The sequence below is a fragment of the Fusarium graminearum genome, chromosome 1 (assembly GCF_000240135.3).
Source record: "Fusarium graminearum PH-1 chromosome 1, whole genome shotgun sequence".
Taxonomy (NCBI): Eukaryota; Fungi; Ascomycota; class Sordariomycetes; order Hypocreales; family Nectriaceae; genus Fusarium; species Fusarium graminearum.
In genome coordinates this window covers 7753678-7770638 of record NC_026474.1, presented here as the reverse complement: position 1 = coordinate 7770638, position 16961 = coordinate 7753678, and the positions used below count along the sequence as shown (strand labels likewise).

Genomic DNA, 16961 nt, shown 5'->3' with positions numbered 1-16961 from the left:
CCTAAGCAGATGGTCCACCGACATAAATCGTCAAAGTCTCAGGCGCTCCCGAAACAACACCTGAAGCATTTTCATTTCCATCAGGGTTTACATCATCGTAAGGAAACGCGTATCCCTTATTGTCAACCTCGTAAGAATGCACGATTCGACTGTAGTGGCTTGTAGGATCAGTCTTGTAGTACATGTCCTGTCCCAACTTAGGTTGTATATCGCCTCCGTCGTCAAGAAGCGTGGATCTTACAAAGGCAGCGCAAAGACGTGGGACAACGGCTGCATGAATACCGTTGTCACCTGCTTGTACTGTGAAGGGACCGCTGTTGCAGCCCCAGATATCCTTTGTGTTGGGCTTGGCGTATCCACGGTTATCTCCGTCACAGGCCAATTCCTCGCCTGTGACGCGGCATTTTACCTCGCCTGCTTCGGATTGGGTGTTGATGATCAGGTCTTGGTTGGTGTACTTTGCCCAGACGTCGTTGACATATTTATCCCAGTAATCCCCAAAAGTGATGGGTTCAAGATCATATTGGTTTCCTGGAGACAACACTCGAACTGGTTTGCCCTGAGCGTTGGCGATACACATAAAAGTCCAGGCTCTGCCATCAGAGTCTTTCTGTTTGACGAGATCATCGCAGATCTTGCTAACAGCACCAGACTCGAGACCAACACATGATTGCTCGCTTCCGTCCTTGAGAGCAAGACCCATACCAAGAGGAATCCCTACAAAGTCGACATAACTAATGTTGGCGTAGAGAATACCGTTTGTGTATGTAAGCTCAACGAAACCCCAATCCACGCCTGCACTGGGGTCTTGAAGGTTGGTGACAGAAGGCTGGACGAGACCATCGCCACTTCCAATGTCTACCACAAAGAAGTGAAGATCATCGTTGGCGAAGTAAACGCGCCCGGAGCTCATAGATATAGGAATTGTAAAGTCCATTGTCTGGCCTTGTGGTGGAAGGGGAATGGCGATGTTGTCCTTAATCTCAACAGGTTCTTTTGACCCGCCTGATTTGGGATATACAAGGCTTCCATCAGCGCCTATGAAAACAACAGTGCCATCAGAGTCCAGCCCTGAGATGTAGGCTCTCACGTTACCACCGCTGAAGTTATTCACGAGCTTCAGCGGCAACGAAGCAGGTTCGGCGCGGTGGGTGAGAACGCGAGTTTTGTTGTTTGCGTATGTGCCGTTGAGTAAATTGTCGTTTGAGACTTGGATCTTTCCAGGATTTACTCTGAGGAAGCCTTCGGGTGTTGTATCGTGACGCCGAAGGAGTGACGTGGATTGCAAAGGAGCGGCTAGCGCTGTGCTGATCAGGCCAGCCAAGAAAAGGAATGAACGCATTCTATCAAAGAATGACTAACAAAAGATAGTTAAAAGAAAGAATGAATAAAACAAAACTGAGCTTTACAGAGTGGAATACCATTGTGGTAGATTATAGAGGTATATAACTAAAATTCACAATCAACAAGTGTTTCACGAAACAAAGGATTTCCAGGGACAATCTGATGTTCGTCAAGGATGCAGCATTCTGCAATGGAGGAGCAATGGTGAAGATGCATGAAATAAACAGGGGAGCATCGCAAACGTTTGACATATATTCGTGGGAAGAGACTCAAAATGGGCGTTATGTGAGATGATTCGTCGGTTGGTGGAGGAGCTAGGATGAGTTTGAAACAAGAGTCCTATGAAAGGTCAAACAGTTTTGTTTGGGAGGATCAAGAGTCCATGCTCCTTTCATCTCGTCCTGGAGCCGGCCAGTTAATAGACCAAACCCCCGGTTTATTTTCTCCGAAATGACGAATTGTTTCAATGACTCGTTATTGATAGTGTAGCATTAACATATGTATGATATAGGACTGACGGCGGTTAGCTGTCCAGTAAACAGCACTCAAGCCGAGAAGTGACAAAAGATTACAGACTTGGATTGTTTCGAGATAAACAGTTCCATAAACCTGCCAATTTGATCAAAGGATGAATAAAAATCCTTCTTTTTAGTTGTAGGATCAGACCTGAATAGTGCTGCGTTTCAGACTGTCAGCCGCTAAACGCACGTATTTATGCGTTGACGATCCACGACACGGATTGGCCTGTGCTCGCGATCCTACCATCACTTAATAGGATAAGCATCAGTTATCAAGTAACAGAGTTGAACAAAACCGGAGCTAACATTGCCATCTTGCTGAAGCTAAAATTGCTTTTGCTAATAAACCTAAACTAAACTTCCATTATACTACAACTTGCTCTGCTTGATTAGATGAGCATTAACGGGCGAAATAGCCTTGCCCGTCTTATGGAAAGAAAGAATATTCTCCATACCCAGCTTCTCAAATCCAACATGCGAATCCAAGGATGCACCCGCATTATGCGACAATAGCTCCACGTTCTTCATCTTGATCAACTCAGGGCTAATGACAGGCTCATGCTCAAAGACGTCCAGTCCCGCACCTGAAAGGTGTCCACTCTGAAGAGCCTCTACAAGATCTGCCTCATTGATGAGTTTTCCACGTGCGATGTTGACAAGCTTAGCGCCCTTCTTCATCTTTGCCAGGCCCTGCTTGTTGAGTAGCGCTTCGCCTGCAAAGGGCGTCGCGACAAGAACACAGTCTGCTTCCGCGAGGAGGGTGTCTGCAGATTTGTGATAGACAGCTCCAATAGGCTCTTCGATTTCTTTGGGCATTTGGACCACGTCATTGTAGAGAATCTTCATGTCGAGTGCCTTGTAAGCCTTCTCTGCAATACGTCGACCGATTCTACCAAAGCCGATAATGCCGAGACTGAAGCCGCTGGGGTTGCGAGATACAGGGGCGAGGTTGCGTTGAGCGTCTAGGAATTGCTCGCTTGAGCCGGAACGAGCCGCGATGCTGGACCAGCTTAGTTGGCGGAAGACGGAGATGATGAGCCAGATTGCGGCGTCTGCGACAGATTCTGTACATGCAGCTGCGGCGTTACAATATGTGATTCCTATACAAGTTAGTATTTACCCAAAGATATCTTGGTGAGTAAATATACCTCTCTTGGCAAGTGTGGCAGTGTCAACCCAGTCAAAACCTGCTCCAGCACTGGCATAGATCTTGCAAGATGCGGGCAGCAGAGAGATCAATTCCTCGTCCCAATTTCCCATCTCGCCACCTGTGTTCCAGAATGGTCTGTAAATGGCGAAAAAATCGCCAAAGGTCTTGTTCTTCAGAGCTTGGATGAATTCAGCGCGAGGCATGCTGTGCGACCGCTTAATGTCAAAGTGGGATTTAAAGGTGGCGTGAAGATCATGGTTCCATTTTATGTCGTCGCCGAGCTGGAGGACAGTTGGTTTGGTCATTTTGACTGTTGGTAAGATTGAGGTTGATAGTGGTATGTGAAGAGATTGAGACTGGAATGATGTAGACAGGCTGTTGAATGATTCAAAGATGTATGATATGAGATAAATCAGCCGATAAGAGTCGTTATATAGACCCGGACCTTCGGCCGATGGATATTGTTGAGAGAATGCCGTGTCTGAATAGCCTAATTTTGACCGTAACGATTTATTTACAGGGCATTTCTAGTTGCTATCGACCCATAGAAGTGAGCATCGGCAGAAGTGTCATTGGTCGGAAGACTTCCCCGACGCTAGCATCGGGCTTCTCGCCGAGTGGAATGTCATCAAGAGTCTGGGGTAAATCAGGAGGGAAGAAGAGAGGCCGTATGATCTTTTCAGGCGCTCTTCAGTCTCAGGGTCTTAGAATTTGCATGCTAAATCTGGCTTGCCACTATGTTTTGCTTCGGGTTTGATGCGACTACCTGTCAGACTGTGCTCTGGTATGGCTGCTTCAATGTAGTCAATCGATTTCTGGCCTGCTATCCAAACTGCATGTTATGATAAAAGCGAATGCGGATGATTGTTTATATCTTCCATTTCCCCTTCAATCCTTCTTTTGAATCCTAGGGAAACTCAACCAAACACCAGCAACAACAGTGATCAAGGCAAGAATAATAGGCTGCAAAACACCAACACCCTTGCTATTCGCAATGGCTCCAATTGCGAACGGAAAGATGGTTCCTCCAGTGCCACCAATTGCCATGGCGAATCCAATGGCAGATACATGGATCTTGGCTGGCAGAAGCTTAGCAGTCACCATGACCGCCCCAGGAAACATGGGTCCTAAAAAGAAGCCAAGGAAGGCGACAGCCACAGCCGAGACTATGAATTGGGGAACCAGCCAAAATAGAAGTTGTAGGCCGATGCAAATGACGAGGTAGATAGACAGGCAGAGTCTTTCACCAAAACGCTCTGTCACAAACCCTAGACATGCACGTCCGAGAGCCATGCCTGCCCAGAATCCTGTACCGGATGCACCAGATGCATATGCCGAAGCCTTTCGTACGCGTAGCATGAATGTGACGATCCATCCACCAAGGCCGACTGCATATCATTAGTCTTATTCTTAAGGTCAGGACGAGATGATCATCTACTTACCTTCAACTCCCATGTAAGCAAAGAAGAACAACGAGCAGAGCCATGTCACTTTGGACTTGAGGGCCTCTCTTGTTCCAGCACCACTATTTTCTGTTTCGTTCACATGTTCAAGCTGATAGACAGCGCCAGTCTTTTGCCAGAAAGAAACAGTCAGACCAACCCACTCGACAACAGCAATTCCAATCTAAAGATTGTTAGATGATTGCTCGATGTCCCTGATGATGAACTCACCATGAGATAATAAAATGTATACCAGGGCAGGTCGTAGGAAACAACCATCGAGGTGGCAATAAGCGGTGAGAACAAAGCCCCAAGGGAATAGGAGGCGTGCAAAAAGCCTTGCACAGTATTTGCTTTATCCATGGCGCCCACCCAAGCGCAGAAGCAAGCATCCGTGAGACCGTTTCCAAAGCCACTGAAGATGTTGCAAACAACAAGAACGGGATATGGAGGGTGTAGAGCCAGCGCGACAAAAGTGATGAGATGGCAGATGGGTGCCATAATAGCGACGCCACGTTGGCCGAAGCGCATGTGGATTCGGGCGTTGGTGAAGGCGGCGACTGAGTAGCCTGCGAAGGGTGTGAGGAAAATGAGCGAAATGATTGTGTAGCTCAGATCATAGTATTTTTCGAGCTGTTGTCATATTAGATGGTGTTGTTGTATTCACAGGTTGACATACATATGGGATCAAAGCCTGCAAGAATTAGCATAGTTCAATTGGAGAGTTTGAGAGATACATACACCAACGGCAGCATCGTTCATGCCTGCAATGATAAATGATAAAAAGGCAAATCCGAGCTTGGGCATGTTCCCTTTGGGATAGTTCCACCTCTGCGCCTCTGACTGTGCATGTGGAGGAGGTACATCATCAGGCGGTAAAGAGAGCTGTTCTTCAATTGTATCTTTTCCACGTCCCTGTAGATTCGTGAGCTCAATCGGCTCTTGGGTCTGCGTGACGGTAGTCGACATGGTGGTTGATGAATGGCGTCTACTGATACCAAGACGATGAAGGAAAAGAAATCAAGCTTTTCCCTATCTTCTTGGCGGTTTTTATCAGTCGCCGAACAAGGATCTGCAGGTGGAACGGATAAATGATAAATGACTTGCTTGCGCCTTGTAGACCTGTAAATGGAAATTGTTCCAGCGAAGCGAAGGATGGTGATAAGGCGGGGTTTCGGAGGGCGACGCTTGACGTTATTGCAGCACGCTATACTTGTTGGGGCAATTGTCGGGAGGAATTTTCAGCTTCGTTACAACGGCCCGTCGGATACACTCTCCGTAGACACTTTCCGCTCTCATTCCGCCTTCATTACATTCTTGGCTGCATCAAGACCATAGATATTCACATCTCTACCACCAGGCTGGCTTTGTGAGTGGCATTCTTTATGTTACCTTTAGGGAAGGATGTAGGCTACCAAGGTACTTGCCTGCGGTTGCCTAAAATGACATAAATGCGACTTCCCTAAACCCAAGGAAAATATAGTTACGTGACCCTGTGACTCCTCCCATGAGGGTTCGTTGCAGTTTTGGCAGGCGCGCCTACCTAATTTCCAGCATAACACATTTCTCCTCCCTTCTCGTCTCCCCTCTTTCTTTTCTCGTCATCATCATCCTCCTCATCTTGTTCTTCTTCTTCACCACCTCCATGGTCCATCAGATCCATCATCAGATCCATCCTCTTCTTCTTCAGATCCACCAGCTCCATCATGATGAGCTTTGTCTTCATCTTCATCGGCTTTGGCCCCATCTGCTCTTTTTTCCCCACTCTCTTCTTCAGCTTCTTCATTTACATTACAAAACGAGCATGGTCCTAATGACATTCACACTTGCACCAGGCCATTCATCAAACTACCAGCCATCCCTATAAAGAGCAACCACTAAGCCGTGGATCTTCAAAGCTGAGTCACAAACAAACTACTTGAATTAGCCCAGGAGTCTCTGGAAAACGATGATGCTGATGGCTCTCTTCTGTGTCAGGAAGTGCTTCCGAAGCCTTCATGTCAAAGCACAAGCAAGCTGAAGACTCCGAGAACGAACGATGAACACTGGCAACGACTGGCTATCAAAACTCCTCCCATTCTGCTACCGCTCCAGGCTGTTTACACTCCCATTTGTCATTACTCCTGGCTTCTCAGAAGAGGGCATCAAAAGTCTTACTCAAGCATCCGACTGGCTAAGCTTCAGGCCTACCGGCACAATGCTAGCACCGAATCGCCACGCGCCCTTCAATGACGAAGAAGAGAGACATGGACCAAGAGAAATCCAGACACATCGGCCAAACGTCCACTTGTTATTTAGCCCTTTGCTGACGCTGCTGAGTCAACTCCAGATATAACTGAGCATTCCATTCGCCAGTTGCTGAGTTCAATCGACTGGCAAGTATCACACGCAAAACTACATTCAGAGAGAGAGCCCTGATGAGCTAGAGAGCCACAGTGAGCCAGTGAGCCAGTGAGCCAGTGAGCCAGTGAGCCAGTGAGCCAGTGAGCCAGTGAGCCAGTGAGCCACAGAGAGAGAGCCCCAGAGAGAGGCAGCAAACAAGAAAGCTTAGCAAATGTCCAGTTGCTGTTGTGCCACGTGCCAACTCTACTGTGTTGTTGACGGATTTACCTGAGCGTCGTATATGCCGGTGTTGTTGAGTTCATCTCACTTCAACCAGGCAATGAGCCAGGACTTCCAAGTCTGAGAAACCTTCATTAGGGGTGATGAAGGAAGGGCGACGAAGTCGGACTCCCACAACCTCCACGCGGTGTCGCCCGGGGACCTGGTCCAATGGACTTCAGGCAATGTGGGGGACGCAACATTCTTGTATCTAGTACCTTTACTCAACCTCAGAATCAATGACAAGAGTTGTGTACTCTGTAGATAACATAGATGCATGGCTACTCTAATGGAAGTGATCCTAATCCTACAAAGCTGTTAATCGAAAGTGATGATATCGCTAAACAATAGTAGTGTCTACCAGAAAACTGAGACACAGTTATCATCGGTGATACTAGATTGGCTCTTTTACGTGCCGAGGCATGCAACGCAAATCATGGAAGTGAATGCGACTCAGTCAACTAACTTACAAGGGAAAAGCGCCAGTGAAACATGACAGGTTGTTCAGGTGGAAATTACCGAGCAGCAGTAAAATCCGCCAGCCCCAAAACGGTGTCTGCTTACATTTTTCTTTATTTCCACAATGATGTAAACGATGGACTGGTATGGACAAGACTCTTCTCGATTTTGGATAGTATCTTATGTATGTGTCATGGTTTGATCTAGATCTTAGGCTGTATCAACCGGAGCGTCATTGTGAAGATTTACGGGGCTTCTCAATTGTCTTTTTAGCTTGGTGGGAGATCCTTCAACATGGCGATTGATCGGCTGCCATGGTTTGTTTGCAAGAAGCTTGGGCTACTGCTGGGATGCTGCCGTGTTCGAGTACAACTGAGACAGGCTTGTAGACGCAGTGAGCAGCACGGGCTGTGATCAACAGCCAGCGCTACCATCAAATAATCGGAAACATAACGTTAGTTAATGTAGCACGAACCAGCGTGCTTCATCTCAGCCTTGTAACGCCTCGACTTTTGAGTTGGGATCGGAACCGGATGTATGTTTCCGCTATCCTCTCCCCTTGAAGGGACCGTCGATTCTCCTACGCAAATAAGACAAGCTTCAACACAGATCCCGGACCTCTTGCCGTGACAATATTGACAGGTTCCACCTATCACATACTCGGAAACAGCGCCGGAGTTGGCAAGCTACAGGGCGGTCCCTACACTAGCCTCTCCGTCCCAGGGGCAGGGCGGGTGGACGGGGATTAACAGGACCCGAGATGAAGACATCAAATCGTGATGATTCCAATTAAATGCACTGGTCAGATCTCGTGCTGGAGGGCTGTGTCCGCAAACAGCTGCTAAATCCGCTAACCCATGCTCCGCGTGTACACCCGGCGATCCTATTCCCCTCTGTCGCAGAATAGAGTTTACTAGCTCGTCTTATAAGGATGATTGCAGCCCTTGGCGTCGATAAGAGTACGAGGATCCTTGACCCGAAGATATGGACCTGGAATCAGGCGATCTTTATTCCTATTCCGCCTGTCTGGCTACCAGAATAGAACATGGTATCTTTGTAGTGCGATTGATCTTCAATAAATTAATGTCTTTATTACGGGCCTCCCCTTTTAGATTGATCCAGAACATTGATGTCTCAAATTCATATCCACATGCTGACATCGCACTGTAAGGCTTCCGTTCTGGCCCAACCTGACTCAAACCCAGGGCATCGACTATTTCAGTGGCGTATCATAAGGAGCGCACTAGCCATTAGCCCATGTCGGTCAGCACTGGACGTGCACGGTATATATCAGCTGCTGCTACGTCGTGGTCGCAATTCTGTCCCTTTCTTTCAATGCTAGCTACGCCATGTTGATCTGCAACGCCCAATAACACCCAGGTTTTGATCGGGAGGCTCGACCTCCGGCGACATTAATATTCAAGATGATATCCAGCAAAGCTGTTATGGTACGGACGAATCGAATCGATTTGAAGGGTCGGATGCTGATGGGGGTTACAGTCCTTTGAATGGAGTCTTATGATCATCGCCTACTTCCTGGTCGCTGCCCGAGTATACGTGCGAGTTTGGCTACGCAATGCGAAGATATACTCAGCCGATTATCTTCTCTTCGCGGGTCTGGCCGCCTGTCAAGGATTACTCATCTGCGATACCATGACATATCGAATGAATGCAATGGACGATTTTACAATATCCAACGTGGCTCTCAAAAAGGTTTGCTTTCACTCATATGCCCAGAACAAGAACTCATCAAGTCAACAGATTCGATTTGCGACGAATTACTTTTTCGACTTTGGCATTTACTTTCCGAAATTCAGCATCATCGCATTTTACTTCAACCTCGTTCCATTCACACACCCTGGAATGCGCACTCTTTTATACGCCCTGGCTGGTCTTACGGCATCATTTTCGCTCGTCACTCTTTTCAGCGACACTTTTTGGTGCGGGCCGGACCCTTCGGTGAATTGGTTGGATACGGACGAAGATCACTGCCAGGCTTTCATGTCAATGAAGCTCATGAGAATAAACTGGGCTATGAATTTCACCTCTGAAGTATTGAGTATGTTGACGCTATAATTTGTGACAGCAGGCGATGGCTGACGTTTTATTTTTCGTCTAGATGTACTTTATCCCCTGCCATTATTGAAGGAGCTCAAGGTAAATTCCAGGCGGAAAAAGGCTGGGCTTGCCGTCATCTTCGGACTCGGTCTCATCACCATTTTCGTCAGTATTGGACGCTTTATCCAAACAACCTTTGTCAGCAACGACATCTCTATTTGTAACGTTACCACAGTCCATCTTATTTACGGTAATATTTCTAGTCTAACAATACTCTAGATATTTGGGCAACAGCCGAGATATGCATCTCAGTCATGGTTGTAGCCAGCACAGCCCTCCGACCACTTCTCCGAAAAATGTCAAGCATGAGTATGCTCAGCAGTCACGAGCGATCACGGCACCATCAAGCAGGACCTATACGCCCGGCACAAAATATGGGAGTTGGAACCATCGGATCAGGGACATACTGGAATAGGAGGAGGAGAAAAGACAGCTTGTCAGGAAGTGAAACGGAAATGAACACGACGAATGGGATTGTTTTGACCCAGCAGGTCATGGTGTCGAGGGAGACAATTGTTGCGATACCCGAAGTACAGGAGGTACAGGAGGAGTTTAAAGTTTAACAATGATATAGAAAAGGCCTAATTATTACAGAAGGTCAATAATACAAACTCAAAATACATCGAGTCGATGATAACATGATACCAAAGAGTCTGAGTCAAGAGATCACATTCAACTTTGACACAACTTACTGCGTTTCCACCACCGAGTAATGAGGCTTGTCAGATGCATCACTTCCGTCTCTTTCCGTCCTAAACCCAGCCAGCTCATAGATAAGAATACCCCTGGCAAAAAGAGCACTTGCCATTAAACGAATCACAATGATAGCCGAGTCCCTAACACTTATAAATACCAAGCTTGAAAGGATCAGAGTCCCACAGAAAGCCTGCAGCGCATCCCCAATGTAGAGAGCAGATACCAGGACCAGAAACCAGCCAGTATGCTTATGATTTGTTTTGACCTCAAGTCGGTTCTGCCAGGGAGTAGGTGTAAGCTCAGCCCAGACTCTCTGTGATAGCTTGTCTCGATTGTTTTTCTCTCCCTCTGCATCTTTGACAGAGATCTTCAATCTAGCAGCGAGATACCCAACGAGATGTATGAGTACGGCTGCTGCGGTCCACGCGGCGGGAAGGAAATCCTCTGCCGGAGAAAACGTGCAGACTGCCAGTGTACTAAGCTGATATGCAAGGTGGGCATTATTGGCAACAGCTGCTGAAGCGACAGTATACTCCAGCATAGACACGATAGTGGGTGCCCATACTGACTGTGGTCTACCAAAGTTGGTATGAAAAGGATCAGTGCCCATTTTAGTGATGAAGTCGTCGTACTCTGTCGCTGTAAGAGGACGCACTCCAGAACTAGACATTGAGAGCAAGGAGGCGAGCACAGGTCGACGATACGCAAGCATAGCAGTGTCGAGATACGACGCACTCATCAACTGAAGCATTGTAGGCGCGAGACCTAGAATGACAGCAGCTGAGGCAAGTTCAGCCTTGCGATATTCAGGCATTGTATCCAAGACGCAGCCTAAGACGCCATATCCTAGTTGTCGAGTTGGGTCAGAGCGATTTCTGTAGTTGCTCAGAGGCTCGGTGCATCTTTCGTCGAGAAGCTGTTCCTTGATGATGTGATCCCAGGCTGGGAAGAAGTTCTCATACTGAATGTAAGAGCGCATTGCGATGGTAGGAGTGATATAGCAACAAATAATAATTGCAGTTGGGAGTAGGTAGCTCAGAAAACCTGGTGTCCTACTACGTACAATCATCGCAGCTCGATTGTGGAAAATAAATGTCTCGTTTCAGATGGAAAATAAGCAGAGATTTAGGTTTTATATCATCACCTGCCCCACTTCATAGCTGCAGTCAACGTGATATGCTGAAACCCGGCTCATTAAAAATAGAGATGTGACAACTTCGATGTAACATTTTGCACAAATGTAAGCGCTGAGGCTGCATGAGCTGACGAGATCAACATTTCCACGGCTAGGTTGATCCTTTATCAGTAAAATAGCCAATGGAAAAGGCCGTTCATCAGAAATTGTTTGATAATCTCTTGCTTATCCTTTTATTAGCCTACCAGGCTCGTGGGTAGCAGAAAAGTTGACCTTTCAAGTCTTATTGTACAAAAATAAAATAGTCTAAAGGGTATAGTCTAAGTAGCATAATATGATCTACTAATTTCGTCTCTTATGCTCCCAGCAGCCAACTTTTCTGATACCCTGAGGCCAGGCTCCAATGATCTGGTATATGATGATCAATTGGCTCAAATACGAATGCGAAAACAGAAAACAAACAAACTCTTGATACCTCTGGCCAGCAATTCGATCTACCTAGATGAGCAGACAGATCCAACGTGACGTTGGAGTCCAATATATGTGTAGTGTTTCAACAAACCGCTCCTAGTTCGATCACGGTTTACTAGCCGGAGTATAAGGCAGAGAACGTAGCACAGTGGTGACTTGACGTATATCATTGATACATAACAAGTGAACAATACTTTTATCTTCATATTATCAAGTGATCTTAATAGAAACGTACATTATTATTATTGTAGATAAATAAGCAAATACATAAATTAATATTACCACATCTTGCCCTGTTCATACCCATTTACATCCCTTCAGCGGTGACAAATGCAAGAAAATAATCCTCAAGCACAAATACTCGTAAGCTCAACATCGCCTTAAAGTTCCTCTTCGAGCTGGCTCAAGCCTAGCAGCCTCATTCCAGGTCGTAGGTCTAGCAGGTGTAGTCGCTGAAGAAACTCTTCTGTTCAACCTCGCAGAGTCCAAACCATCTGGCCAGGTATCAGATCTCTCCATACCCGAAGAACGAACGGCCATCGAACGGCTTCTGCTCAGCGACGTAGAAGTATCCCATGAATTTCTCGAGTTCTCCTCCAGGGTCAATAAAGGCTGGCCAGTAGAGGCTCGCACGCCACGACCACTCGTCCCACGCCATGAGGGTTGTCTTTGTGGTACCGTGGATGACATATCCAGCAGAGGCGGCGGAGTGAAACCCGTCTGAGCGCAGTAGATAGAGTCGGTTCTAGTAGAAGACACGCTTGAAGTCCTTCTGGGTCGGTTGGGATATTGTAGATCATCGGACGCACGATAAGACCTCCTCGAAGGCGTTCTTGACAATCCTGCACCGACTCCCCAAGTATCTGACGAAGTTCTTTGACCACGAGTTGTATCCATCTGCTGGTTCTCATACTCATCAAGAGCCCCGAGCAAGCCACCATTGAATGGGCTCTCTCTTGGTCTCTGTGTGGCAGCTCGTGACCTTTCTTCCATTTCTTGTCTGAGTAGGTCATATCCATCTCCCAGAAGACCTGTTGGACTGAACGTTGGTTCTGACATTGACTGGCGTACTTGTGCTCCCTGTGTCTGAGGGTCTGATGATGGTGTCAGGCTTTGACGAGGACGACGCTGTGTCTGCTCTAGGAATGAATACAAGTTTGCCATCTTTTGAACGTTGAATATTTAAACTGTCTGATTGAACAGTTGAGCTTGAGAGGGAACACAAGAACATTTGTAGTTGAATGAGATATGAGTTAATATTGAATAGCAGTTGCGCATATAGTAATATTGATGGTTTTGTTGGACAGATATATACTCCATCTTCTTCCAGATCAGTTATCTTGATTCTTTCCATGATGCTTTCATCGATTCTCAACAACTGATGAGATGATCCTTCACGGTATGTAACAATCAACACTGCCTCACTCATGAATCGAGATAAGTATCGACAGTTGCAACACAGCCTCAGCCCAAGTTCCAATTGATAACTAATCCAATAATCCTTTGCAAAGTCCGACCTTGATCTCGCACTCACAGTCAAGACGTTCTTGTGATGGTTTGTGTGATAGAAACTGAGTGAGACTAATTGGCCAATGACGATAGGTGACCAGTAACAACAACCCTGGCTCTCTGTAAGGATTTATCGGTAAATTCTGGCCGAGTCCACCATAAAAGGTCAGCACTGCCCCGATCCCGAGTATCACTGCGCCACCACGTTTTATTGGCGAGGAATTAAATGTAATCGTCATAAGCTCAATCTGTGTCTTTTTGTTTGGGATTTGAGGTGAATTTTATTGACGTACGATACTATAAAGCGCATGTTGGGTAGTATCGTGGATTAGTAACTGGCCATCTTCTACATACACTAACTCAATAACACCAAAATCGCTCATTTTTCCTTGTATAATATTTCAAAATGACTCTCAACTTTGTCTTGATGGAGGCTGTGTAGTGATAGAGTATACATTAGCTTGAATCCTTTGCGCGGAGAATATATTGACCGTTGCTTCGTCAATATTACAGACAACATCTTCTTAGACACACCTAGATCAATATTACATAGACCATCGTCTTATTTGTTCAAGTCTAATTATCCTCACCGATTTCCCGTCTTCTCATTGTGGTTTAATAATCGGTTTTGTCCGTGGATTCCTACAGGGAGTTTATGAGGCAAGTTAGCCAAATGTTTCATTCAAAACGCTACTTATCTCAACTCACAGGATCTGAGATATCACAAAGACCCTTCGGCTTCACGTATCACCAAAGTACGTTGATATGCTGCTTTAGACATCAAGACCAGTTACCAAGGTGGTTGAGAACCGGTCCGTCGTCATAAGGCAGGAAAAGCCTGTTAGGCTTCTGTGGTTGCCCACACCTTCATAGCTGTCTATATCGATGATCAAAAGTTACGTGGCCTAACTCAGAATGGGAAACAATGATCAATGTTTTAAAATTCTATCTTGAAACCCAGCAGTTTATTAGTCATTCGGGTTGAGCCTATGCTATAGCGCTATTGCATCTGATATGTCACTGTCCGTGCTACAGCCTACTTGTAGTATATGTATGCCTAGACAGTCGGGTGGGTTGGATAAAACTAGCACTGATTTAGGGACTTATAAAATCATTAGATTTGTTTAGTGCATGTAGCCTAAGAGATTATGACTATTTTCGTCTGGTCTTCTTCCGGTCCTTGTTCTTATTCGACTCATTTGACAGTATGCGTCCATGACACGAACAGTTCATGCCCTACTTTGTATGACTCTTGATGCCGGGCAGCCGAAGGCAATATTTTGTTTAAAGTTGTACCAACCACTAAATGAACATACCATGAGACTATAGTTTTCATCACGATGATGGCAGATGTCATTTGGCAGACGTCATATAGAGTTGAAAGCATAAATATATCCGCAAACAGTCATTTCTTATACCCCGTAGCTTGTTCTCGATCCCGGTGATCCAAGCCAGTACCGTTGATCATCTGTTTCCTCCAAACTCTAACCTTAACTCCCAAATGCAGGCACACAAAATGCCTCTAGTTTAGGTGCCATGACAAATACCGCAATAAACCCTGGAATAAATTCTCCGAACTTTCTTTCTTTTTTTCCTTTCTATTCTCGGTCGCATTTTTAAACCTCTCATTTCCTTAAGCGCCAGCAACTCGCTTTTGTGCTAGGCCGCCCAGCTTCTCAGCAGCTGCTCCCAGCGTTCTGGGATCAGCACCCTTGATCACAGCCTGGCCATTGACGGCGACCTGCTTTCCTTCCTTGAAGAACATAAAGGTGGGCATGGCAGTGATACCATACTGTTGTGCGGCGTCCTGGACATGGTCCACGTTGACTTTGGCAAAGGCCAAAACGTCAGGGACGCTGTGCTTAGTGGAGAGTTGCTCGTAGACGGGGGCGATGGCCTTGCAGGGAGGACACCAGTCTGCGAAGAAGTCAACGGCGACGTATGTTGTTGACGAGAGGAGCTTCTGTAGCTCGTCGTTTGAAGTAATGTGGTGAACCATTTTGCGTGATGTGTTGGTTGGAATTGATCTGCGTGGGATCGGCAGAGGCTGATTTAGTAGTGCAGGTTTGATCTGTCAAGATCTGATCTGATTTAAGATGTGGCTTTTCTGATGGTGGAAATGAAGTTATGTTCGGCTCTTGGTTGTTTATATGTCTTTTCTTTTTCTCCGCATGGCGTGGATCTCGACAGAAGCTGACAGAGCCGATTTGAAATGTCGCCTTGTTCACGTGATGTCGCGCAATTGGAGATTTGGATTCATCAAGGTATGATTACTAAGGTCTGCCACATTTCTTGCGCCACAGTCAGTCGGCGCCTCAATTTGTGTTGTGTTGTGTCAAATCGTGACAAATATTTTGGTGTAGGTACATGGAATCAAGTCTGTCGTTGCAGATGACAAACAACACAACATCAATTCATAAGCCATCGCGCTGCTATCGCTACGGCATAATCAAAGTCTTGGCTTACCTGACTAGCTGATATACCATTGTCATATATATGCCACAATTCTTCAATCCCACCGTCTCATCGCATCGCACTCGCTTCGCAAGCCTAACCCCAAACCCCAGACTACCCTGTAACCAGGTCGTTTCAATCGCCTGATGTGTAGCACAGTCCAGACCAATCGACTCCAAGCTCTGGCCATCGTGGGATTTAACACCTCCCTCTTAAGGCTGTGCCTCCCGCAGGTGGAGTGTTCATTAACTAAAGTCAAACCGGAAGCTGCCCCGTGAACGTTTCTTGTCGTCTTGGCTACATATGACAATGCTGTACGTAATAGGTAATCCGCTGAATAAACTCGACTATACGGTATTACGCCGCGGTTACTGGGTGATATCAGCCCATCATATCTTGGTACTACCTCTTAGTGCTACATCTCGCTTTACCCCAGACGATAAACAAAGAAAAGTTAATCACTCGAGACGAGACTTCGACTATCTAAGTGGAACAAGTGATAGCTCAGTTCAATTAATGCGTGGGCGGTCGCGTTTGCGGGAAACGAATTCCGCACTTCATGTCGCCAGGGGGTCTAAGCTTGGCGGCGTCAAAGAGTAACAACTCTATGTCTCCTGATTCTTGGACGACACACTAAGTTATCTTTAACAAGGTAGATTAATTCCGCTGTTGAAAGAGGCTTGCATTAGAATAAAACGCTTGGATAACAACGACGCCAACCGCGATAACAACGGACAAAAGGGACAATCGTCAGCCATGGAATAAAAACCGCTCACTAACGAAGAAAAAATAAAAACGAGATTCCTTATTGGGTAAGTGGGGAGGCCGAACCGAAACCTCGACGGCGTTCTTTTCTTGTTCCTATTTCTGCCACTAAAATGAGAATGACACCAGATGAAGCGCTACCCAGACTATCGATCCTTCAGAAATCACTTGTTTAGATAGGCCTAAGATCCAATATGATAACTAACAGTTGCGGCTCGGTCCCCTTCTCACAAAACTGAGACCGAGACAAACATGTCAGACTGTTGACAAGGATCCCCCAACTCGTGTCAATGTCCCAA

General features: G+C 46.3%; 6 protein-coding genes across 6 annotated transcripts; all 6 read right to left on the bottom strand.

Annotated features, from left to right (window-relative positions):
• Position 1: 1 nt before the first annotated feature.
• On the bottom strand, positions 2-1342 carry FGSG_02408 (uncharacterized protein; the record flags this gene model as incomplete). The annotated part of the gene is made up of 1 exon (XM_011320023.1): positions 2-1342. The coding sequence occupies one exon, from the start codon at positions 1340-1342 to the stop codon at positions 2-4; it is 1341 nt and encodes a 446-aa protein (XP_011318325.1).
• Positions 1343-2231: 889 nt separating this feature from the next.
• FGSG_02407 (uncharacterized protein) lies at positions 2232-3317 on the bottom strand (the record flags this gene model as incomplete). The annotated part of the gene is made up of 2 exons (XM_011320022.1): positions 2232-2962; positions 3011-3317. The coding sequence occupies 2 exons, from the start codon at positions 3315-3317 to the stop codon at positions 2232-2234; spliced, it is 1038 nt and encodes a 345-aa protein (XP_011318324.1).
• Positions 3318-3900: 583 nt separating this feature from the next.
• On the bottom strand, positions 3901-5423 carry FGSG_02406 (uncharacterized protein; the record flags this gene model as incomplete). The annotated part of the gene is made up of 5 exons (XM_011320021.1): positions 3901-4400; positions 4455-4638; positions 4686-5087; positions 5134-5148; positions 5196-5423. The coding sequence occupies 5 exons, from the start codon at positions 5421-5423 to the stop codon at positions 3901-3903; spliced, it is 1329 nt and encodes a 442-aa protein (XP_011318323.1).
• A 4076-nt stretch (positions 5424-9499) lies between these two features.
• Positions 9500-11307, bottom strand: FGSG_02404 (uncharacterized protein; the record flags this gene model as incomplete). The annotated part of the gene is made up of 2 exons (XM_011320020.1): positions 9500-9584; positions 10325-11307. 2 exons carry the CDS (start codon positions 11305-11307, stop codon positions 9500-9502), a joined length of 1068 nt encoding a protein of 355 aa, XP_011318322.1.
• A 1132-nt stretch (positions 11308-12439) lies between these two features.
• On the bottom strand, positions 12440-13098 carry FGSG_12130 (uncharacterized protein; the record flags this gene model as incomplete). The annotated part of the gene is made up of 2 exons (XM_011320019.1): positions 12440-12654; positions 12744-13098. The coding sequence occupies 2 exons, from the start codon at positions 13096-13098 to the stop codon at positions 12440-12442; spliced, it is 570 nt and encodes a 189-aa protein (XP_011318321.1).
• Positions 13099-14825: 1727 nt separating this feature from the next.
• On the bottom strand, positions 14826-15540 carry FGSG_02403 (thioredoxin). Its single transcript, XM_011320018.1, has one exon. It carries the CDS (start codon positions 15440-15442, stop codon positions 15077-15079), a length of 366 nt encoding a protein of 121 aa, XP_011318320.1. The 5' UTR covers positions 15443-15540; the 3' UTR covers positions 14826-15076.
• Between the last annotated feature and the right edge of the window lie 1421 nt (positions 15541-16961).